The sequence below is a fragment of the Eleutherodactylus coqui genome, chromosome 9 (genome assembly GCF_035609145.1).
Source record: "Eleutherodactylus coqui strain aEleCoq1 chromosome 9, aEleCoq1.hap1, whole genome shotgun sequence".
NCBI lineage: Eukaryota > Metazoa > Chordata > Amphibia > Anura > Eleutherodactylidae > Eleutherodactylus > Eleutherodactylus coqui.
The window spans coordinates 115,757,024-115,782,175 of NC_089845.1; the positions used below are offsets into that span (position 1 = coordinate 115,757,024).

The following is a 25,152-nucleotide window of genomic DNA, read 5'->3' on the forward strand; positions in this document are numbered from 1 at the left end:
CTGCATTCTACTATAGCACAGTTTATCTTCACCTAGACTAGATTTTAATGCATTACATATTCCTTCCATGACAGGATCACATATATTAATCTAATTTTTCATCCAATTATTTGGAAACTGAAACTGGATGTAAAAAAAACAGCAAAATGAAGATGGAGTGTCTAGTTGTAGTTTGATATATTCACATCTATTGGATAGTTTTTTTTTTTTCTTTTGCATAATCTTATTTTTTAGATTCTCTTCATTCCAGGTTGAATATTAAATGAAACTAGCGCAGCAGCTTTAAAAACCTTTCCTTCTTTTACTGAAAATTGCCATTCTGCGTGTGCCAGCCGGTTGTTATCGATATCATCTGTAGGATCTGCAGCCTCAACCTGGATGTATGACTCTTCCAGGATAATTTAATGAGCCATCTGGTAATATTTTTTCAATCTTTTGTACAAAATCTCTGGAAAGCGGATAAAACCATCATGTTTTCTTTGCATCACAAGCCGAAATGTTTACTTCTGCGCTTCAAGACCCTGCCATTAACACTTCAGACATATTTTCTGCATATTTCGCCGAGTCGACACACAGTTTATAAGGGAAGCTGTGGCATGACATCAAAACTGAGGCAAAGTAAAGTTTTAGTCCTGTCAGGTTGCGTTTGATGTTTTACGTCTCTGATGTGATGTTCGCAAAATAAACCTGAAGAATTGGAGCAAAGCAGGAGAAAGTTGTTGTATTAGTGACACTTTATTGTAACAGATCGCTGACAGGTTACATGGAGGGATGTGATTCGTTTCAGACAGCGCTGCTAGAAGATTTGGGAAACCATTACAATTTTCTCATTGGGAACAGATTGGGCCTGGAATATATTAAGATTTTTTTTTATCCCCTGGAACTATAAACAGCACTGGTTCCAATGGAATGGAGCAAGCAGAGATCCTGAAAAATGTGAGGAATTGGTGCAGAAAGTTAGTTTTTATTATACATAAAATAACATTTACTGAAACCATGATAGCTTTTTAATTCCTTCCCTCTCCATGGTGTCCATTTACATCATGGCAAGGGGGTCATTCCTGGTTCATGGGAAAATGAACATCATAGTAAACTATGCCTACAAGGGCCAGTGGTGATTGATAGCTGGGCTTCTACAGTAGCGTCTGGGAATGAAGAGAAGGCCAATCTCCCTACATATTGTGGTCAGCACTGATTGTATCATCTTAAGTGATTTTAACTAGGGAGACAGGAGGTTCCGTCCAACACACCATTGCCCCCCACCCACCAAGTTGCAGTATGCCACTACTTGCTAAGGCAATTGGAGACTTAATAATTGGCCTCCAGGTCCGCCATGTATGGAAGCCTATTAAATGGGCACTAACTTTTCAAATAACTTGGCCAGTGTGTTAACAAGAAAAACTGCAATTTACTTTATTTGCCTAAAATGTTGTTTATGTGTTAAAACATCACCATAAAGTTCTTCCCAGTAGGGTTCTCCCTTCCTCCTAACTTTCTGTCCACTTTCTGTTCTCAAGTCTGTCATTAAAGACCAAATTATGGAAGTGGAGGAGAGAGAAAAATCATCATTTTTGTTGAAGTGTATAGAGAGCAGAGGGGAAGGAAGAGGAGAAGGTGAGACTCACGCAGAGGTAGAGAGGCAGAATAATGACTGTTAGCCATCATACACTGCAATAGATAAGTGCAGAATATTATGTAAGTAATCAAACACTTGTGTTTTTAAGTGCCCTTATGGGGGTACTAGGTTTTGTATGTAAAGAAGTAGAAAACAAAAGTGAACCTGCTCCATATAGTGACACTGAATGTGCACCGCACATGCATAGTGCATGTTGGGAAGGGGTTAAATAATGTCACACTGAACATTCACTGCATTAGGAATAGCTGGCGTGTGACATTGTTTGGTCAGTATCACAGTACCACATGATGGCCGTGTCACATTCGGCTCTTAGATAATGTGCAGACCTCTACTCTATGCAAAAAAAGGCAGCATTTGTTAGTCTTGGGTGACTTGAGTGATTTTGACCGCGGACAGATTGTTAATGCTCAGTGATGTGGTGCCAGTATTTCTGTAGTTACACTTAATAGCTGTGTCTGAACCAAGAATAGTTGAAAAATGAACAGTCATCCGACAGAGTATCACACAGCGGCAGGCCACGTGTGGCTGATCCTAGAGGCGAGCAGCGGGTGACATATCTGGCATCTTAATGTTCCACAGCAGAGTAACTGACCCAGCAGTACAACAGCAGGGAGGTTGGACAAATTTCCGCAATGACTTTGTGGTGTAACTTGCGTCGACTGGGGTTCAATAGTCAAAGACTGACAACAACGTCTCACATGGGCACAGGAAAGACGTCAATGGACCTTGGACACGTGGCAGAAGGTCGTTTAGAGTGACAAGTCCCGTTTCCTACTGAAACAGATGAATGGCCAGGACCACATTTGGTATAAACAGCATGAAAAAGTATTCCATGGGTGCACTGTTGGGGACCAACAGGCCGTCACGGCAGTGTCACGGTTTGGGGAGCATTTTCCTGGCATGGCCTAGAACTGTTGGTCATCATATCACAATCCTTGGTTGGTGAACTCTACACGGACCTATTATCTGACTATTTGCACCCATATCTTCAAGACGTCTTCCTCGACTACAGTGCCACTTTTCAGCAGGACAGAGTTCCATGTCGTCAAACAATGACTTCTCCACACGTACGATGCCTCCAGACTCGCCACACTGCAACCCCAATGAACATGTTTGGGATAAGCTAGAAAGGGCTGTGAGATCTGCTCCTACTTACCCACAATATGTGCACCAACTGATGGAGCGGCTGTAGTAGTTGTGGGTCAAGTTGAGTATCGAGGATGTTCGCCACCTTGTGGAATCTGTTCCCGGATGTCTGAAAGCCGTGATCGCCCAAAAAGTGGACCAATCCCTTATTAAGTAGGTGTTCCTAATGCAGTGATTGTTCAGTGTAACGAAGACATATGACAAATGTTATTTATTAACTACTTTTATGTAGTATGACCATCTGTCTTACAACAGGGAAATTCAAATTTAGAAAGCTGCACATTTTTACATATTTTCAGTAAATTTCTGATTTTTTAAATAAATAATTACAAGACCTATCTACCATTTATCTCTAAAATGAAGCACAGTTGAGATTATTAACAATACAAAATTTTGTTTAAATGGGACCGTGGTCAGACCATACTCTGGTCTACGGGTCACTTCGGGTCTTGGCGGGGGAGCGTGGAGGGAGGAGTACTTGGAGATTAAATGACAATATCTTAAACGGCGCAATATGCCTGAGAGATATTCGCTCAACAATATAGCGGATCATAGATTGGATAACACGGCGGCTCCTATACAGTGGGAGGCCTTGAAATGTGTAGTGGGAGGAGTTTGCATTTCACATGGTACAAGACTCAAAAAAACAGCACTCACAGAATTTAGAGAAGAAACTAGAGGAGCTAGGAATATTAGAGGGATCAAAAAAAGGGGCCCTCAGATAGATCTTGGGCAGATATCTCAGAACTGCGTAACCAGATATTATCTATTTTGGACCAGGCATCCCTCTGTCGTAGGGATAAAATCAGGGGGGGGGGTATATATGGAGAACAATGCGCTCTATCCTGCAAATATACACAGCAAAATAGAACATGCATTCTTTTTCGTGCTTGCATATTACGCAATTCCAACACGCTAATGTTAGCGGTACTATGTAAGCCAATGTAATTGCCTACGAGTTACCGCTTATCACATGGGCGTACAGAGCCTGCGTAATATGCAGTAAACATACGGTCGTGTCAGCCCGGCCTACATTACTTATTAGTAAATAAGCCCCAATATGTCATAAAAAGCAGTCTCAGAATCACTTGCGTAAGTAAAAACTTCAAAACGTATCCCCCGAAGAAAGTGACAAAACGCTAGATTTGAAAAATGGGGTTGCATCCTGAAATCCAAAATAGGCCGCATACTTAAAGGTGTTGTCCAGTTATAAACTATCAATGGCGTATCAGCAGCCTAGGTCACCATAGTAGATCAACAGGGGTCCGATGCCAGGAAACCTTGCCAATCAGCTATTCACTGAGTGTGCTCGTGCACTGAGCTGATTTCCGCAAGAAGCAGACAGCACCATTCCCACTGCAGTGGCCAAGCTTGGTACTACATGCAAAGTTGCCACTGAAATAAATGGGAACTTGGTCTGCAATACCAAGCCTGGCCACTGTAGTTGGAATGGAGCTGCAGAAATTGGGTCATTCTATCAGTACATGGACCCAGCAAACAACTGATCAGCTGGGGTCCCAGGTGGCAGACCCCTGCCGATTTATTATTGATGGACTATCCTGCTGATTGGCCATCAGGGGTTTAGAACTGGACAACCTCTTTAAGGGTTAAATCTTGCACATGCATTGTATATAAGTGAGACAATCTCTGCGCAGGCAGGTAATTTGGTGATACTCTGTAGCCTGACAATTTTTCAATTAATTTTCCTTTAATGGGATATTATTTTGCCAGAACACATTGCTTTTATTAGCACAGTCAGAATTCTCCTACAGTAAACTGTTTTATAATGAAATTTTCTGAGAGTAATGCCTCCGTTCAATTAACTTACTAAATATCAAGTCAAAAAGTGCCGGCTCTGTTTTTTTAATTCTCCTTACTTGCCTCATTTTGTGAGGATTCACGTTCCTTTTTGATGAACTCTTCTATGCTGATTTCTTTCTTGGCTCTGCTACAGACTACCTGCTTGGCCTTTAGTGTTGCAGCATTATACCTATATATGTTTTCTATGCAGCATGAGGTCCTTAATTTGCCCAGTTATTGCTACTGTATTACCATAATAGTTCTTTAAAGCAGCATTATGGAACCTGAGTGCCGGATTATACAGCATTTTGGGCAGATATATAGTCATAGAACGATCTGTATGGGTAGAACACCTCCAGGATGATGAGCAAGAATAAAGTGTGTTAAATGGGGTATTCCAGTGCTTTTTTTAATTTTTGCTATTGATGACAGCAATAGATCAGCAGCTGATTCCTGGGGCGAGCTGTCACTGCGGTCAGCACAGGAAGCAGAGTGTGCTGGCCATAGCGCAGTGGCCCTGATTGGTACTGCAGGTGCAGTTCTCATTCAGTGGGAGCTGCACTATAGTACTAACTGGGGCCACTGCACTATGGTTGACAGCTTCAATTTCTACCACGGGAATCAGCTCAATGGTAACCATCTGAGCAGCGGATCCTCACCGATCATCTATTGACTTGTAGGTCATCAATAGCAAATATTTAATTAAAAAAAGTCCTGGAATACCCTTTTAATATTTGACTCTCCCAAATGGTTATATCTACTGAAGGCCCTTTAACTGTACATGGGCTCATGATAGGCTCAAACGTTCGCCTGCCTGATCACCGGTTCATCTGAATATGCTGGTGATCAGCCAACGAATGAGTGCTGTGCTGTTAAGGAATAATATCTTATTCCTTAATATCACAGCAGTGATTCGTTGGCTGATCGCCAGGGATGAATACATAGTAACATAGTAACATCTCAGCATAAAAATTTAAATCAGCTGTAAAATGAGCAAACGGTGATTACTGGCATATTCAGAGTTGCCGATGAGCAGGCAGGCGAATTTGTAGAAGAAAAAAGTTTTACACCGACATAGAAGGGGATTCTTTACTGTAAGAGCAGTAAGACTATGGAATTGTTCCTAAGGACGTGGTGATTGTGAACTCCCTACAAGAGGGGCCTGCATGACTTTACTTTAGTGTAACAATATTACATGTTCTAGTCACTGATTACTTCAGAAGGGTCGGTGATCCAGGGATTATTCTGATTGCCAGATTTGGAGTCGGAAAGAATTTTTCCCCTAAAAGGAGGAAAATTAGCTCCTACCGCATGTTAATTTCCCCCCCCCCCTTTTTCTGGATCAACTTTGCAAGATAATAGGCTGAACTGGATGGGCTTGTGTTTTTTCAGCCTTGTATACTACCGTGTTTCCCTGATAATAAGACCTACCCTGATAATGAGCCCTATCCTGAGGGAGTTTTTTAAGGAGGGGGGTGGGCTTGAAATATAAGCCCTTCTACGAAAATAAGCCCTAGCTACACTACATGTAAAAATAACAACAAACAATATTCTAGCAGCCGGCGTATGGGTCCCTCACTCTGGGCTGCGATGCTGCTGCAGCTTCTGTGTCTTCCTGCATGTCGACAGAGCACTTCTTCCTGGTAGCGGAACTTGAATACCCCACTTCCAGCAAGCTAATGCTCTGATTTGCTAATCGAGCACAGCTTCAGCCAATGAAACACGATACTCGATTAACCAATCACAGCCACTAATGATGTCATTCAATGAACATTGTGATTGGTTAATCGAGCGCCGTCTCTCATTGGCTGATGTGGCGCTCAAATGACCAATCAGAGTATTAGCTTGCTGGAGGCGGGGTAGTCAAGCCCCGCTATCAGGAAGAACTACTCTGACGGTGTGCAGGAGGAAGCCTGCAGCAGCGATGGAGACCAGTGCGAGGGACCCGAACCTAGAGTATTATAAGGCGCCCCCCAAAAACAAGACACTGTGCCTCTTTTGAGGCAAAAATAATCTAAGACAGTGTCTTATTTTCGGGGAAACGCTGTATGTTACCATGTTTGGGCCCGATCATCAGCCTGTATAAAAGGCCTTCAGTCTTCTTTATCAGATCTGAGATGTTAGATTGTCTTGCATTTCTATTATGGAAGCAAGTGCTGGTCTGTTAGCTTTTCTGGAAGATGGCAGTAGTTGTATTGTGTTACTGTTCTACTATAACAACTGCTTGTCTTGCAGCCCACACACAGGATGGCAGTATTATGAGAGCGATGTCCAAAAGATCCCCACCGCCTGTATTACCGTTGAAGATGCCGAACTCATGGCTCGACTGTCAGCCCGCGGTGTTAAGATCGTCGTCAATCTCAATATGGGAGCAGTCCAGCATCCAGACGCTGATTCATTCAATACAGTGGCAGAAATAGTGGGCAGCAAATACCCAGAACAGGTATGTGATCAGCCAAGCAAATAATGTGGGAGTTCGCCCACCCTTATCCAAGGGCTTTATGGTTTACCTTCTGTGCCATAAAAGTTTGTTTTAACCACTTTTACTAGTGCAGCCTGATATGACATCTGCTACATGGAGTTTAAAGGGGTTATGCTGATATTAGAAGTTGTTCCATAGCTGCTGGATAGGGAATAACGTATATATTGGTGAGAATGCAAGCACTGAAATCCCCACTGATTCTGAAAACAGGGGTCCCAAAAGTCCCCGCAGGAATGGTGCGGCTGTTGACATTTGCACCACCATTCCATTAATTTCAGTGGGGACTGCTGCTCTATGTTGCTCTATGGTATGGTACCTACATACAGACACCGTGCACACAGCTTGGTCGTGAGGCCTAAATGACATGCTGTCTCAGCCATCAAGTCACTACCAATCGGATATTTATTTCCTATCCTGTGGACAGGGGAGAATAATAATAATAATAATAATCTTTATTTGTATAGCGCCAACTTATTCCGCAGCGCTTTCAGGCATGGATAAATGCAAAACAATACAACAATTGCAACAATTACAATGTGAGGTACATTGGGTTAGACACAAATGGGTTGAGGGTGGTACAGGAGGTGCAGGGGTTGGGGAACACAGGCAATAGGAAATTTCATGTACAGATCATTTATAATAAAGCAAACAGGGTGGAGCACCATAGGGAGGGGCGAGGGACTAGGTCAGGAGATTTGGTATGCTTTCCTGAAGAGGTACGTTTTTAAGGCACGTCTGAAATTTCGTGCATCGGGAATTGTCCGGATGCCTTGGGGTAGAGCGTTCCAGAGGATGGGTGCTGCTCTGGTGAAGTCCTGTAGGCGAGCATGTGAGGTTCGTATTACAGGGGTGTTTAGTCTGAGTGTGTTAGCGGATCAGAGTGAGCGGGCTGGATGGTGTACTGGCAGTAGGGAGGCGATGTATGGTGGCGCAGCGCCATGCAGAGCTTTGTGAGTGAGGTAGAGGAGTTTAAATTTAGTTCTGCAGTGGATGGGCAGCCAATGCAGCGACTGGCATAATGCAGAGGCGTCTGAATAACGACTGGATAGAAAAATGAGTCTAGCTGCTGCATTTAGTATGGATTGGAGTGGAGCGAGTCTAGTGCCGGGGAGGCCAATGAATAGCGAGTTGCAGTAGTCAAGCCGGGAGTGGATAAGGGCAACCACGAGTGTCTTTAGCGTGTCCGTGGTTAGGAATGGACGTATTTTAGCAATATTTCTGAGATGCATGTGGCATGTTTGGGCCAGAGATTGGATATGGGGGGGAAAAGGAGAGGTCAGAGTCCAGTGTGACCCCAAGGCATCGGGCATGCCGTCTGGGGGTTATGATGGTGCCAGACACTGGAATGGAGATGTTGAGGGGAGGTCGGTTAGAAGGTGGAAAGACAAGGAGGTCAGTTTTAGAGAGGTTTAGTTTGAGAAAAAGGGAGGACATAGTATTAGAGACAGCGGACAGACAGTCGGTGATATTTTGGAGGAATGGTCCAGAGATCTCACGAGAGGTGGTGTATAGTTGGGTGTCATCAGCGTAGAGATGGTATTGGAGGCCAAATTTGTGGATGGTTTGTCTGATTGGGGCAGTATAGATAGAGAAGAGAAGGGGACCAAGGACCGAGCCCTGGGGTACCCCAACAGCGAGAGGAAGTGGAGCAGAGATAGAACCAGCAAAGGAAACACTGAAAGAGCGGTCAGAGAGGTAGGAAGAGAACCAGGAGAGAGCAGTGTCCTTTAGACCAATAGAGCGGAGCATAGTGAGAAGGAGGTTATGGTTGACAGTGTCAAATGCAGCAGACAGGTCAAGGAGGATTAGTAGGGAGTAATCACCTCTCGACTTTGCAGTCATCATGTCATTTGTTACTTTTGTGAGGGCAGTTTCGGTCGAGTGTAGAAAGCGGAAACCAGACTGGAGGGGGTCGAGGAGTGAGTTGTCAGAGAGAAAGCGATTAGGCGGGAGTAGACCAGGCGTTCCAGTAATTTGGAGATGAAGGGGAGGTTTGAGATGGGTCGGTAGTTGGCAGCATCAGTTGGGTCCAGGGTTGGTTTTTTAAGCAGAGGGGATATGATGGAGTGTTTAAATGAGGAGGGAAAAGTGCCAGAGGTTAGGGAGAGGTTGCAGATTGTGGTGAGGTGAGTAATGAGAGCTGGGGAAAGGGAGCAGAGGAGGTGAGAGGGGAGAGGGTCGCTAGCTCAGGTGGTGGGGCGGGCAGCGGAAAGGAGCCTGGAGACTTCTTCCTCTGTCGTTGGTTCTAGCGTAGATAGTGAGTAGGTGCTGGAAGCAGTGCTGATGAAACTGGGATCTGGGCTAACCATGCAGTTATCAGAGATTTCTTTACGAATGTTGTCGATTTACTCTTTGAAATAGGCAGCTAGTTCTCCAGCAGTCAGGTCTATCACAGGGGCCTGTTCTTTGGGGCTGAGGAGGGAGTGGAAGGTCTCGAAGAGTTGTTTGGGGTTGTGGGATAGTGAGGAGACAAGGGAGGTGAAATAAACTTGTTTGGCATGGTGAAGGGCTAGGTTATATGTTTTAAGCATGAATTTGAAGTGGAGGAAGTCTGCTGGCAGCTTTGACTTTCTCCACAGCCGCTCGGCGCACCTAGAGCACCGCCGGATGAAGCGCGTTTGGGACGTGAGCCAGGGTTGCCGTGGTCTGCGTTTGACGGCTTGAGTCACGAGTGGTGCCGCTTCATCCAGGACACGGCTGAGGGTGGTGTGATAGTGTTCGGCTGCCAGGTTAGGGCAGGGGAGGAGAAACATAGGGGATAGGGAGGACTGAATAGTTTCGGCAAACTGTTTAGTGCGGACAGACTGGAGGTTCCTAGAGGTGCGATAGATAGGAGGGTCAGGGGAGATGCTAGGGTGCCTGATGGAGAAAGAGAGAAGGGGGAGAACTTTATATGTTAGCACAACTACTTTAAAGGGATTGTCTAAATCAAGGAACCCCCTGTCATCTGATCCCCCATGTGTTAAAATATGAAATCAGCATTTATTCACTTCTCTCGGCTCCACGCTCATCCCGCGCCGCTGGCTCCAATCTCCACTGTCTTTGTTTACAGGCTGCTGTCACGTCCTGCTGTAGCAGCCAATGACAGCACTCGGCCATGGTCACTGAGCACTGTCATTGGCTGCTGCAGCTTGTTTCAGGCTGACTGCAACCTGCAAAGTGACATCACATGGACAACGGTCCCGTCGGCAGATGATTAGTGGGGGAGCCGGGAGAAGTGAGTAACTGCTGATTTGTTATTTTAAGGCACGGGGGACCCGGTGACAGGGGTTTCCTTAAAGGAGATGTCTCGAGGAAGCAGTTAATTTTTTTTTTTTGCCCAGTCCCCCTAATTAAACATACATTACTAATTACCCCTGTAAATGACTTTCCTAGCTGGTTCGTACTTACCGTTCCAGCGTTTCAGCAACTTATAAAAGTTTCCCCAAGATGGCCGCCGGCTCTTTCCCCGTCGCTCGCTGCAGCCCGACGTGCGCGCTCCCGAGACGCTGCCAGCTGTGTCTCCATGGCAACCGGACGCCCTGCAGCCGCCGACCAGACGCCGCGCAGCCGCCGACCAGACGCCCCGCAGCCGCCGACCAGTCACCCACCGCCAGGCAGCAGGTAACCGGCGCTAGCCCCCGGCTCCCCAGCGCTACGCTCCCGGCTCCCCAGCGCTAGACCCTCAGCCCAGGTGAAGGCCCCGGAGCCCAGCGCTAGGTTCCGGAGCCCAGCGCTAGGTTCCGGAGCCCAGGTGAAGGCCCCGGAGCCCAGCGCTGGGCTCCGGGGCCTTCACCTGTCAGTGAACATCACCCCCGACCCATCACTTACCCCCCTGGCCCAGCGCTAGTTCCCCCGGCCTAGAGACAGCCCCCCCCCGGCCTAGCGACAGCCCCCCCATCGCAGCGACAGCCCCCCCCGGCCTAGCGACAGCCCCCCCATCGCAGCGGCAGCCCCCCCCCCCCCCATCGCAGCGACAGCGACGACAGCCCCCCCCCCCGGCCCATCACTTACCTGGACGGCAGGACAGCTGGACGGCAGGACAGCTGGACGGCTTCTCCGGACAGCTGGGCGGCTCTGCACCTTCCTCTAACAGAGGAAGGTACAGAATGGCCGCTTCAGCGCGCTCCCGAGCAGTGACAGCTCATCTGCGCATGCGCAGAAGAGCTGTAGCAGGGAGCACACTGAAGCGGCTCGTGCTGAAAGGAGAAGACCGGACTGCGCAAGCGCGTCTAAAAAAGCAAGCTGCCAGCGAATTTAGACGGAACCATGGAGACGAGGACGCTAGCAACGGAGCAGGTAAGTGGAATAACTTCTGTATGGCTCATATTTAATGCACGATGTATATTACAAAGTGCATTAATATGGCCATACGGAAGTGTATACCCCCACTTGGTTTCGCGAGACCACCCCTTTAACTCGGACAGTCCCTTTAACTCTGACAACGGTGACAACCTCCTGCCCTAATTGCAGTGGAAAGTGCAGCTCTGAAGTACAAACTGCTGCTTAAACAAAGTGCTAATCATAAACACATGTCGGCTTTATTACTTGGGTGCAGCAAGCAGTTTGGCTGATGCTATATAGAAGCATTAGCTATAATTTGGAAATTATCTTTTTGTCAACCTTCCCGTTAGGGATTGCGGAGTTCTAGCTGGCGGGTCACATGGTAGGTACAAAGTATTTGCTTAGAATAAAAATGCAAATCTCTACATTATTTTCCTGGCACTGTACTGCTCCTTTGCACTTTTGATCACGTTTCCCTTCATGCCTGATGATTGATCTACCAAGCCCATAATTATATCGCACACTGAATAGCGCTGAGTACGCCAATTCCAATGTGGGGAATGCGGTTCCAAGGATTTCTTTGTGCTCTTAATGAAGACATTCGCATTCTGCTCTATATGTCTTCTGTGCTCTTGGAACTTTACACCTGAAATCAACAGTTTGATACTTTGTATCTCAGTGCCGCTACTTCACATATTCTTCTTGCAGCTACCGAGGTGTTCGGAATCACACGATTACACGTAGCTTCTGGTAAATCACATATTGTGTGGTGGCTTTGTCATTAGCACAGGCACCTATATCACACGGGGTCCGCCTGTGATGCCCAGAGTGGATTGAGGAGTCTGAGGACAGCGGGGTCACAGCATGATCTAATGAGACACATTTAGAATAAGCTGCGCCGTCTCGCTTGCCCATACACCATCCTAAACTTTACAGTGACAGAAGATCAATAAAACTTCTTTTAAAGAATGTTGCAGTTTTGTCCATTGGTTTTGGCGGCTGAATAAGACGTTATTTTTCGAACACCTGTAGAAGTTGAAATACAATGCAGCAGTTGGCAATAATGGTTTGTCCTAGAAAGGTCACTCATCAGCATACGCTGCCGGGGCGCTGGCGAATGTATAGTTTATATAACCGCTGCAATAAATAGAGAAAGTCATATAGTACCGAAAGAGTTTGTCCCTGTCTTAAAGGGGTTTCATTCAAATAAAGCTTAAAGGGAACCTGTAACTAGATTTTCACCCTCTACATTATCACGTTCTACAGCTAGGGGAATAGCATCTTCAACCTGTCCCTATCAAAGATGCAGCACCAGCCTTAGGCCCAATGTACATGGGCGAATTGTTGCTGCGGAATTGGCGGCGGGCATCTGGCCACGGATTCCACAGCAATGTCCGTCCATAGCATGCAATGTAAAATGATGCTTCCACCGCACGAGCGGAATTTACCTGCGATTTCTGCTCGCAGAGGACAAATCGCAGCATGCTCTATTTTGGTGCAGGACTTGCACGGACGGCTTCCATTGCAGTCAATGGAAGCGATCTGGCTTGTGGCGATTCCAAAATGTCAATTGCAAAATCGCCGTGCCATCGCTGGTGCTGCATTCTCTGCACTGCGCACTGGTGCGCTGGCCCGGCACATCCGCAGCAGGGAGAAAGCAATGTGAACAGGTATCTGGGGGGTCACTTGCCGGCACAGGGTCTGATTCCGCTAAGGGATCCGACCCGGACGTGTGCATTTGGCCTTAGGTTGGATGATGCCTGGTGCATATTTTTTTTTCTTGGCGTCCCCCACCTCAAAAAAAGAAAAATGGAAGTACAAAGAGGAGACAGCGCCTCGGAAGACAATATAGATCATTGGGGGGGGGGGGAGATCTTCAAGTTCTCATATGATCCACATCAGTGGAGAGCAGCATATGGGGAAAAGGATCTGTTTTTTTCCTCATTGATTGCAATAGGGTTTTTAAAAAATGGAAAGCTTTCACTTACTTCTGTTCTGTTAGGTTTTTGTTTTTTAAATGGAACACATAGCGCAGCCTGCAGCGTAATTTGCGCTCTTTAAAAATGGAAACCTGACCGAATGGAAGCAAACAGAAGCTTTTCATTGAAACCAACGGGGGAGGAAATGGATCCTTTTTTTTCCTGTTTTAATTCCAATTCTCTGCTGCGTTTGTGGATAAAGCCCTAACGCAGAAGTGAACTTGAGCCTAAGTGATTGGAGTGAACAAGGCCCCCCCCATACACTTTTATCGTATCGCGCCCCCCCAGCACAAAATGCTCCATTGCTCAACCTACATATCAGATTATCTATTGAAGGTTCCCATTTTCAAGTGTTTTTTAATAGAACAAAGCAGTCAGGCATCACAGATCATTTGAAAGGATTTCTGCCTCTTTTGCTGCTTTTTCTTGATTTTGATACACAGCTCTGGCCTGCGTCCCTCTAGGATGTTTCTTATGGACTTTGCAGCTTTTTTTCCCCCATGTCTGAAGATGGCATTTACATCTTTCTGAAATAGAAGCTGCGCAGTTGGACTCGGGTCATTGAGGACACTTCATTACATTGCAGAACTCTTTTATCATAAGTAGCTCTGCGCAGTCTGAGCCGCTGACTTCACTCTCATACTAACTATATACTGATGTAGCAAAAATGTAACCGGGACAGATTATCCCATCATACACGGAGGTGATCTGTTATCTTAGGGGTGCATTCACAAGGCAGAATCCCATGTGAAATCACGGAGGAAATCCACAATTATGCAGGTTTCAGAGGCTGAAAATTTCAGGGCCAATTTCGCCGCGTGAACCTACCCTTAGGGCTCCTGCACACTAGCGAGAATATCATATAAAATTTGTGCATTGCCAGACGCACAAATCTCACACAAATATGAAAGCCATTCTTTTGAATGGGTTAATTCACACTTGCGATGTTTCCTGCATAGCACCGCATTGTGATGCGGGAAACATCGCAGCATGCCAATGCTCTAGCAATATCGCCCATTGCTTTCAATAGGGCCTGAAGCAGCAGCGACGGCCCCATTGAAAGCAATGGGAGAGCCTCACAATCCTCTGCCACTGCTGTAACAGCAGTGCCAGGGGATTCCTTTATCCCTACTGGGAAGTCCCTTCATGACTGAACACTGTGGCAGCAGTGGCAGAGGATTGCGATCTTCTCCCATTGATTTCAACGGGGCCGGAGCCTCTGCCACCGGCAGCATTAAAAACAATGGGAGAACATCACGATCCCCTGCTGCAGCTGTCACAGGGGATTCCTTCAGCCCTGCTGGGATGGGAGGCTGTTTCCCTGCGGGAATGCCTCGCATCCAGGGCTTTTCAGAAGGATTGCGAGTGAATCACATCCTGATATCGCTCTTTTGCACGAAATCTGCCTGCAAAACATGTAGACAAATCAGCTGCTTTTTTTCCACAGTTTTTGGCGCAGATTTGCACATAGAATTTGCCATGTCAATGGGAAAAACATGCGTACGGAATTCCAAGGCAGCCAATCCTGTTTCTGCATCAAGTGTCATATCGCTTGTTTCCACGTCGCAATTCCGCGCGTTGATTTTGTCCATTGACGGCAAACTCCACATACGTATCCGTGTCAAAATACGCAGCAAAAACCTTTTTTTACATGCTTTTTCAGGCGGAATTTGCAGTGGAAAATTCTGTAATGGATTCCACCACGTGGAGATGCCCTAAGGCCTCATGTCCACGGGGAAAATCAGATCTGCTGCGGATTTGTAACGCGGATTTGGGCTGCGGATGCACTGTAATTGCCTTTTATTTTTCATGCGGGAGATCAGTTGTGCTATGTGCTCTATGAGCTCCCGCACGCGTGATCCGCACTAAAATGCTTCATGCTCCAGAAATTTTTTAATTACCATCCGCAGGTATTTATCTACCCGCGGGTGGTCAATGCATTCCTATGGGGCGCGGATCCGCGTGCGCGAAAAACGCTGTGGATTTTAATTCTTATTTTCCCCGTGGACATGAGGCCTAAGGGCTTTTTCACGCAACCGCATTTGTGTACGTTTTTCTACATGCAAGTTGCAGAGAATGGAGCCCATTGATTTCAGTGGGTCCATTCCGATGAGCTTGTGAGTTTTGCATAAATATTTTGGTGCAAATGTAGAACCTGCTTTATCTTACTGGGTTTTGCACAGCAAAGGTCCCCATAGATGTCTATGGGAGGTGCGCAAATTCGCAAGACGATGCATGATACACTGCGCAAAACCATGAAAAACAAAGAAAACCGCTGGACATCATTAGACTAATAGCCTTATAATCCATGGAAATGGTGTCTCGTGTGTGTGAACTCACCCTGATGCACAAAATGTACAATACTATGCACAGACATAGGGATCTGCTTCCTACTGACAGTGGGACCGAGAATCTGCTGATTGGAAGGATCTGAGCATTGGACCCCCGAGGATTGGTTATCAATAGAAAAAATGTCCAAAGCTTGTGTGTCAAGCATATTTTTTTTGTGGGAGAGACAGAAAAATTTACTAAGACCCAATGTCCACGGGTGGGTTTAATTTGCAGAATCCGCACAGGAGATCCGCAAATCAAGCCGCCCATAGGGAAGCATCGGCGTCCGCAAATTAATTAAAGCATGCAGATTTGTTTTGGTCCAGAAAACAAATCGCAGCATGCTCCATTTTTGTGCGGTTTCTGCACGAACGTCTTCCATTGAAGTCAATGGAAGCTATCCGATCCACGGCGCAGCCACAGCCGACATTGCGGACGGGCCGTGGATACCGTGGGAAAGCAGGAGTTTGAGAAAAAAAACTATACTGCGCATATCTGATGGTGAGCCGTGAGGACCATGCACAGTATAGCAAAACCAGAAGTGGAGAGGTCCGCTCGGACACCGCTGCCGGAAAATTACAGGTACATAATGGTCACTGGCCGCGGGCAGGGCTGGATACCGCGTGGGATTCCCTGCATGGACATGAGGCCTAAGCTACGCTTTTCTATCCCCCAAGAACTATATAAACTTTAGGTCTACTGGTTATATACTTATGAACTACATCTCACCAATTATGGTCTATAGGTATGCCAAGCAATAGGATTTAATAGTTTTTTTTCATATTAAAGCGTATAGTTTTGATAGTTGTCTAAAATGTGATGTGAAGAGCTCACACGCGTCAAATTCAAGGCCCGCGGGCTGAATCTGGCTCTCCATGTCATTTTATGTGGCCCATAAGGTCCAGACGCAGAAAAGCCCTTTTCTAGATTGGACTGTCTGGCGCTCTGTGAACTCATTTGCAGCTTGCTGGTGGGTACTGGGATCACGGCGGCCATCTTGGTCCTACACTGGGTACAATGCGGACTGAGCCCTGTGGCCGCCACTGCAGCCCCTGGAGCCTTTGGTTTGCACTTCTTCTGCTGAGCCTATCTTGCGGTGCAGCGCTGCTTGCCAGGACTCAGACAGTTACGTTAAGCAGATTTCTGTACTTTGCTTCATTCCGCTATCCATAACCCCTGACCGGTCTCCATGTTCTGGCCGCTGAGTAGCATTTTACCCCCCCCAATGATGCTGCCACCACCAGGCTTCACTGTAGGGATAGTATTGAGCAGGTGACCTGGTTTCCTACAGACATAATGCTCAGAAATGAGGCCAAAAAATTAATTCTTGGTTTCCTCAGACCAGAGAATCGTGTATCTTGTGGTTAGAGAGTCCTTTAGGTACTTTTTGGCAAACTCCAGGCAGACTTTTACTAAGGAGAGGCTGTAAAGACCGCTATAAAGACCAAATTGGTGGAATCCTGCAGTGATGGTTGACCTTCTGGACGTTTGTCCCATTTGCACGGAGGATCTTTGGAGCTCAGCCAGAGTGACCATTGGGCTCTTGGTCACCTCTCTTACCAAGGCCCTTCTCTCCCGATTACTTAGTTTGTGAGTCGGCCAGCTCTAGGATGAGTCCTGGTTGTTCCAAATTTCTTCCATGTAAGAATTATAGAGGCCACTGTGCTTTTTGGCACTTTCAGTGAAGCAGAAATGTATTTGTAGCTTCTCCAGATCTGTGCCTCCCCACAATCCTGTCTCTGAGCTCTATAGGGAGTTCTTTTCTGCTTATGGCTTGGTTTTGGCTCTGATATGCTTTGTGAGCTATGAGACCTTGTATAGACAGTGTTGTCTTTGAAAATTATGTCCAATCAACTGAATTCACCCCAGGTGACTCAAATCAAGTTGTAGAAACATCTCAAAGATGATTAAGAGAAATGGGCTCCCCCCAGAGCTAGATCAACTAAGGATCGGGTACCTTACTATCTGCTTGTACGTTGCCCCAGATGAATGTGTTGGTTTTCTAGGGTTATATCAATAGCACAGTTTGGGCTCAGAGTTTTTGATCTTTAGAGAGACAGCATTAAAATAAATAGGGTTTTAGTATATGGCCAGTTTTAGTCTGGGCTGGTAGTATGTGTCCTTTTGCTCTGAAAGTGCCATGTGAAGTATTCCTGCAGCTTTTATAGCAGACTTATAAAACATGGTGGAAAGTGCTTCTTAAACCTGATTTGTTGCAGCTGTTGAGTTCTCAGCTCTTAAATACCTCACTTTTATGCACTTGACCTTCCATACACGGTAATGTTTTATAATCACTTTCTTTGCTTTTATTGAAATAAAAAATTATGGTAAGCATCTTGTTTTTATTAGCGAAGGAAAAGTTCTCAATGCCACCACCGATGATCCATCTGAAAACTTCCACAATATCTCACACTCTTGGCACCCAGGTTATTGGTGCAGAGCGTTTGTTATTTCTCAGTTAATGCATGTTGGTTGTTAAAATTGTTGGCAAAGTTATTTTTTTTACAAACATATTCTTGCAGTTTTTTTTTTTAGTTTCTTTTTTTTTTAAATTCTTGAAGAATTCGAGGGCTACATATAAAAATGTATATTCTGGAGAAAATATCCTACCATTTTGTATCTACAGATACTATTCCGACCTATGTGTCTTCATGATTAAAGCGACGCTCCAGTACTGAACAAACAAAGATGTCCACAGCGCTCCTGTGACTACTGCTACACACTGTGCATTAGTATGCATCAGTAATCTAAGGTCAGGAAGGCTAGAGTGCCTACAAGGTGTGAGGAGACTTATAAGGCCATCCATGCTCCTCTGGGAAATATGCAAATATGGAAGATGGAACAATACCTTTACAGTGTAACCTATTGTAAAGCAGCATTCTTTCAAGTTAATGTCAGATTTTTTTAACAATCCTTGTAACAATAACTGGGAATTATAAACCAAAGCCAGAATCTTTTTCAATAAGGAAAATATAGCCATGCATAGACAGCTGTTTTAGGGTGATTGTCAGTGTGCAGCAGGTTTCTGGCTTGCTGCCTTCCAATAGGTGGCACTGTAGAGTTATTGTTTCATTTTCCTATTTGCATATTTCCCAGAGGAGCATGCATGGCCTTATAAGTCTCTTTATATCTTCTAGGTGCTGTTATCGGAATAGCAATGGGATACCCTGATTTCACTGCCTGCTCTGAATTGTAATTGAGAGGGGAGTGCATGCCGATAAAGCCGAAGACACAGAGATGTATCAAAAGGCAATATGCTTCTGTTATTTATCAGAAAATAGCCTAGCTTTTTACAGACAAAGCATTGCATTGCAGAAGAGGAGTGTACAGAAGAGTAATCACATTTACATCTGATTGGTTACCTTGCATACACAAAATGACGTTTCATTAGAGATACATACTCTTAAAGTCTTAAGAACTCAGAAACTAGAACCTATCCTATTGATTAACATATGTTAACGCCTTAAGGTGTGTGTTACTACTAAAACAAGTGATTTCTAAGAAACAGTGTAGGACAGTTTGATCCTGTAGTCATACTTCCATCACTTTCTTACCTCACAGTAACTTGTACATACCACTGAATGGCCACTTTATTGGAGACAGCCATCTAGGAGCATTTTGGACCTTCTATGGCCTTCAGAACTGTAGCAGTTCATCATGAAATAGATTCCACTAGGTATTGAAATAGATTTGCAGGAATATTAGAATTAGATGGAGTTACTAACGTGCTTTGGACACCCGATGGGAAAGGTTCAGCAACTCCTGCTGCTTATGCCAAATTCTGACCCTCCCAGCAGCATGGCACAACGTAAACCTGGATTCATCTGACTAGGCACTGCTTAGTAATCCAATTTTTGCCCTTTCTTGCCTCCTGGTGTTATGCCTTTCTGTTAGAGAACAATGGCACTAGAACTGGTTGTCTGTGTTTACAACTCAAACTCAGCTCAACTGGAAACTCCCAAAATAAAGTCTTTACCTTTCAAAAAGTCTACCCTTTCTGATAGCGGTAAAAGGGTACACATGGCAAATAACACTAATGCGAACAAAAATTCAATGTCCATGTTCCTGCAAGTATTCTGCTATTACTAATTCAATATCTTACTAAAAGCATTTGAACGCCCCTATCAGTAGAATGGATTGTGTCTTATTAGCATGTCAGGTGTCGTAAACCAGGCTACATAAGATGCGGACCCTTGGAGGTGTCCATCATAGTTTGGGACGGGAACTGCACGCTGCTGGATATAAGTGTTATGTTGCTGCACACAAGCCGTCCATCATGAAGGCAATGTATTGGCCATCTACACTGATGCAAGAAGCATCATTATTGGGTAGCTGAGCAATGGAAGAACCTTCTATGGAGTCACAAAGTACTCTACTCCATTATCAAATCAGATGAACATACTTGGGTGTGGAGGATGCCTGAGGTATGCTTTTTGCCTGAGAATTGTGCGAACAGTTAAGGCCAGCTTCACACGGTCGAGAAACTCTCACGAGATTTGTGCATTGCAAGCCACACAAATCTTGCATGGGTATGCACCCTGTTCTTTTGAATGCAGTCATGTACATGAGTGATGTTTTCCTGCAACCTATCGTGCTGCGGGTAAAAATCGCTGCATGTCCTATCTTTTTGCATTTCTCGAAACGTGTTGCCCATTGTTTCTCAGACCAGTATCGCACTCGCCATGTATAGGTAGCCTTAAATAGGGATTTCTGGGACATAATTTTAAGCCAGTTTACGTTTTTCTTGTTTTTTTTTTAAAGAAAAATCGAAAACCCACCAGCGGCTCACCATCTAGCACTACAGCCTCAGTGCCCGCGTGGACACTAGAAGAAAGAAGCAGTGGGGGGTTCATGTGTTATTTATTGCACACGTGGCCACTCAGTCACTTACATACTTCCACGGCTGTGGAAGAATCACCACTGAAGTCTGTGAATGGCCAAGCTGTCATGTGCAAAATGAGTGGCACATGGCTGCCTGCCGCTGCGTCTGGGTACCATGCGGCAGACACACTGTATAGTAATAGTGAACCCCATAGTGGCCCGAGTGGTAATCGGGTCCTGTATAGTTGCCCCAGTAGTTATAAGGTCCCTATAGTGACCCCAGTGGTAATAGGGTCACCCATAGTGGCTCCAGTAGTAAGTTACCCCCATAGTGGCCCAGTAATAATAGTGATCCCCATAATGGCCCCAGTAGCCATATTGCTCCCATAGTGGTCCCAGTAGTAATAGTAATCCCCATAATGGCCTCAGTAGTCATAGTGCTCCTATAGTGGCCTCAGTAGTAATAGTAACCCCCATATTGGCCTCCTTAGTAAGTGTCCCCTATATTGGTGGCCCCAGTAGGAATAGTGCCCTCCATGGTGGGTCCTGTAGTAATTGTGTCCCCTATATTGGCCACAGTAGTAAAAAGTGACCCCCATAGTAGTCCAAGTAATAGCAACCCCTCTCCCCCCCACCTTTCTCGTATTTGCCTCTGGCCGGCTAGCAACCCAACAGGCATTCCACTCACTCAGGGCTCTTTCACACAGGCGTATACCAGCCCTGTTTTCAAGGCCAGCTGATAGACGCCACCCATCTGAGGCATTGGTTTCCAATGCCTCACGTCAGATGGGCATTTTTCCTCTGCGTAAAACTGTCCAGATGGCCAGAAAGCGGATACGGTGCGCATTCCGGTCGGTGCTTCTATGCCGGCCAGAAAAGATAGTTTTGGAACTATCTTTTCTGGACGGAATATGGCCGCTGCAATAGACTCCTATGGGTGCCTATGACAGCTACAAGAGAAGGGAGGTGGGAGGGAGTATAGCAGCATGTCTGCTAAACTCCCACTCCCTTCCCTCCTCCTCTCCGCTCCTTGCTGGCTGTTTGCAATGGGACGGGTCGAGAGCTAGTGTGCTATGCTCCCCCTCTCTGACCCTTGACGGCTGCCAGAAATGGGAGGGGGCGGGGAATAGCACACTCCCCTGCCCCCTCCCCTTGCCGAGAGCTGGTGAGGGGTTGGAAAGGGGGGGGGGGGGGGAGGCAGTTTAGCAGAGGTAAACTGTCCTTCCCCACCCGCTGTATCCCAGGCTTAAAAATAGCAAATGAGTCCAGTAGCACTCTTACTCTTATCCCACTACAGGGAGAGGTACTCGGTCATGCACAGCCACAGTATGAGAATCATGGACCTCCAAATGCCCAATATCGATCATAGTTCAGAAAAAGTAGCGGCAGCATCAAAGGTGTATAGCCAAAATAGGAAAGATTTTATTGCTCAATGTTAAAAGGCAATGTTTTGACTAGAGGTCCTAATCACGCCTATCCCGGGCTTGGCGTATACTCACCGGACCCGGGCTGCTGCAGGCTGAATGAGTGGATTGCCTGTTAGGTTGCTGAACAGCCGGCGGGCTACATATTATGAGATGGCAGGCCAGATTCGGCCCGTGGGCCTTGTGTTAGACGTGTTTTAGACAATAATGTGCTGCTGACAACGTGGTAATACTCTGCGAATGGTCAGCAATGCTTCCAACAAGACAATGCCTGTAACCAATGCCACGCTGTTTTACATTGGTTTGAGGTCAGTGTCCCATGATTGGATTGGATTGGATTGGCTTGGCTTGTACAGAGTTTCGACCTGAACTCTATTGAGCATCTCTGGGATGAACTGGAACATCAGGTCAGGAAATATTAACAACGTCCATCATCTTCTTGGAAAGAACTTGCCAGACATTTGCAGCATGAATGGAAAGAAATACGGAAGTCTATCAAATGTTAGTGGAAAGTATGCCACCGAGAATTTCCAATGTCATTAGGGCCAAGGGAGCCCCACTAAGCATTAACATATGTTAATAAATACTATGGACTCTTGCTCAGGGATCCAATTACTTTTGATAGCAATATATATATGTGTGTGTGTGTGTGTGTGTGTGTGTGTGTGTGTATATATATATTCATTCTCATAACTAATATAGATCAAGTCAACATATTATGCTTTTCGTACAGTTTCCTCCACTCTTCCGTCCCAGTAGACCTTGCAATCTAATCCTGCAATACAGTCACATGATAGTTCACTCCAGCCAATTTAACAGGAAGTTAAACTTGTCATTATGTTTCTGGAATCTGGGAAGAAAGTAAAGTTGTTACAAGAATACCATATGGCCAGAAGGGGAAAACGTACAAATTCCATGCAGATGGTTGAAAGCAAGCCCAAGGCCCGAGTCTTACAGAGCAGAAAAGTTAATCATTGTGCCACCCAAAGCACTTAGCACGCTGGCAGGAGAAATCCCATGCTCTCATCTTCGGTTGATACGTCCCTAGTCTCGCAATATGCTTCATTTTTCATAAGACCCAACAGATTCCCTGTAACATTCGGAGCTAGGACATGACACTTCTGTTCTGTAGGATGAGTGACAATTTCCATGCGGAGGATCTGTCGTAGTTACTGAGCCCTGTAAATACAAAACACACGTTTACCCGAATCCCAGCGGCTGATTACCTCAGATTATGCATTTATTCATTATTGCAAATTAGTTGAGAACGCTGACACAAATCAGGCACACCCACTGACTACAGGCACTGTGGGGAATCACGGAAACATTTCGGAGTAATAAACGTGTTTCCTAGGCTACGGTATCTACACAATATTTTATTAACAATCAAATCACAGAATAAACATATTGGCCGGAAATTAATGAGAGAACTGTTATTCTCTTGTGGAACAGAATCCAGAGCCGTTCACACTCGGCTCTTTGCTCATCAAGTGGGTCGTACTTGACAATATCCTTGCTTTTATATGAAGGAACAGATTTGCTCCATGCAGTAGATATTCATAAACTAGTTTTTAGTATTATTTATGGTACCAGTGATTCTGGTGGCGCCATTTACTAATATATAGTGAAAGGTTTGTTTCAACACTGGACAACAGTTGACGATTAGATGAAGGCTGGAGTGGTGTTGGCGGTATTAGCACTTGAGATGACAAACGGACCTAGATAAGCTGGGAGCTTGGGCAGAAAAATGGCAAATGAAGTTCAATGTTGATAATTGTAAGGTTATGCACATGGGCAGGAGAAACGGATGTCACCAATATACACTAAATAGGGTACTGCTAGGGAAAAATGATATGGAAAAAGTCCTGGGGGTACTAGTGGACTGTAGAGTAAACTGGAGTAACCAATGCCAGGCAGCTGCTGCAAAGGCTAATAAAGTCTTGGGGTGCATTAAAGAGGTATAGGGGTGAGGGACGAGAACATTATCTTCCCACTATATAAGGCACTAGTCAGGCCTCACATGGAATACTGCGCACAGTTCTGGTCACCAGTGCTCAGGAAAGATGTTACAGCGCTTGACAGGGTTCAAAGAAGGGCAACTAAACTAATACATGGAATGACGGGACTGGAATACCCAGAGAGGCTATCAAAATTGGGATTATTTACTCTAGAAATAACTATGTATAAATACATGAGGGGACGATACAAAGATCTCTCCCATGATCGGTTTATACCCATGACTGCGAAGGTAATGAGAGGGCATCCGCTATGTCTAGAGGAAAGCAGGTTTCATCACCAACATAGAAAGGGGTTCTTTAGTGTAAGAGCAGTGAGACTGTGGAACACTCCGCCTGAGGATGTGGTGATGGCAAAATCCATAGAGGAGTTTAAAAGGGGACTTGATGTCTTTCTGGAGCGGAAGGATATTACAGGATATAAATCTTAGGTTAATTGTTAATCCGGGTATACAGGCAGGTAGGAACTATTAGGGGTTGATCCAGGGATTAGTCTGATTGCCATTAGGGAGCTGGGAAGAAATTTATCCCCCAAAAGGGCTAATTGACTTCTGCTCTTGGTTTTTTTTTGCCTTCCTCTGGATTAACAACACAGTAGGATAAACAGGCTGGACTGGATGGACATTGTCTTCATTTGGAATTACATACTATGTTACTATGATATCACATTCAGGAGATGTGAAGATAGTGGTGAAGGACTATGCTTCAATGTTGTTGGTCCGTATGCACCGCCAGCTATGTATGTGGACATTTGTGAGGTGTCATTTATCGGAGTCTCCACACAGGTGTGCAGCTGTTTCACAACCAGCTACAAACTGCTAGACTGAGTACTGTAGTGAGCTGATGATTACTGGTGACATCATCTGCAACAACAAATACCAGGATCATGGTAGGGCTGCAGCGCTGGATTGCCGCATCAGCGGACAGGTAAATACTGCTCCTTTTCTTATTCTACCACAGTGGGCCCTATAGGGGGAATATTGTCCAGTAGTCAGGCAACCCCTTTTAATACTGTCATACGATGACCAAATATTACTACCATATATATGGACTGAATAATACCACCAAACAATGGTCAGTTGTTATCACTACACCCTGACAAGAGCTGACCATTACAACTCCCTGTCACTTCATTAGGGTTGAATTATGAAAGTGCCCGCCCAATCTCTTTACTGGCAGAGCACTAGACAGTGAGTTTGCCACTAAAGTGGAGGACACATATATACGTCTTAGCTGCGTGGTACATCGACAATTT

At 45.5% G+C, this 25,152-nt stretch overlaps 1 protein-coding gene across 3 annotated transcripts in view; it reads left to right on the forward strand.

Annotated features, from left to right (window-relative positions):
* CPQ (carboxypeptidase Q) overlaps positions 1-25,152 on the forward strand; it is a 459,208-nt gene that overhangs the window by 205,382 nt on the left and 228,674 nt on the right. For all 3 annotated transcript variants that reach the window (XM_066578371.1, XM_066578368.1, XM_066578369.1), the window contains exon 4: positions 6,818-7,025. In XM_066578371.1, coding sequence (XP_066434468.1) covers positions 6,818-7,025 — 208 coding nt within the window. The remainder of the gene's footprint in view (positions 1-6,817; positions 7,026-25,152) is intronic.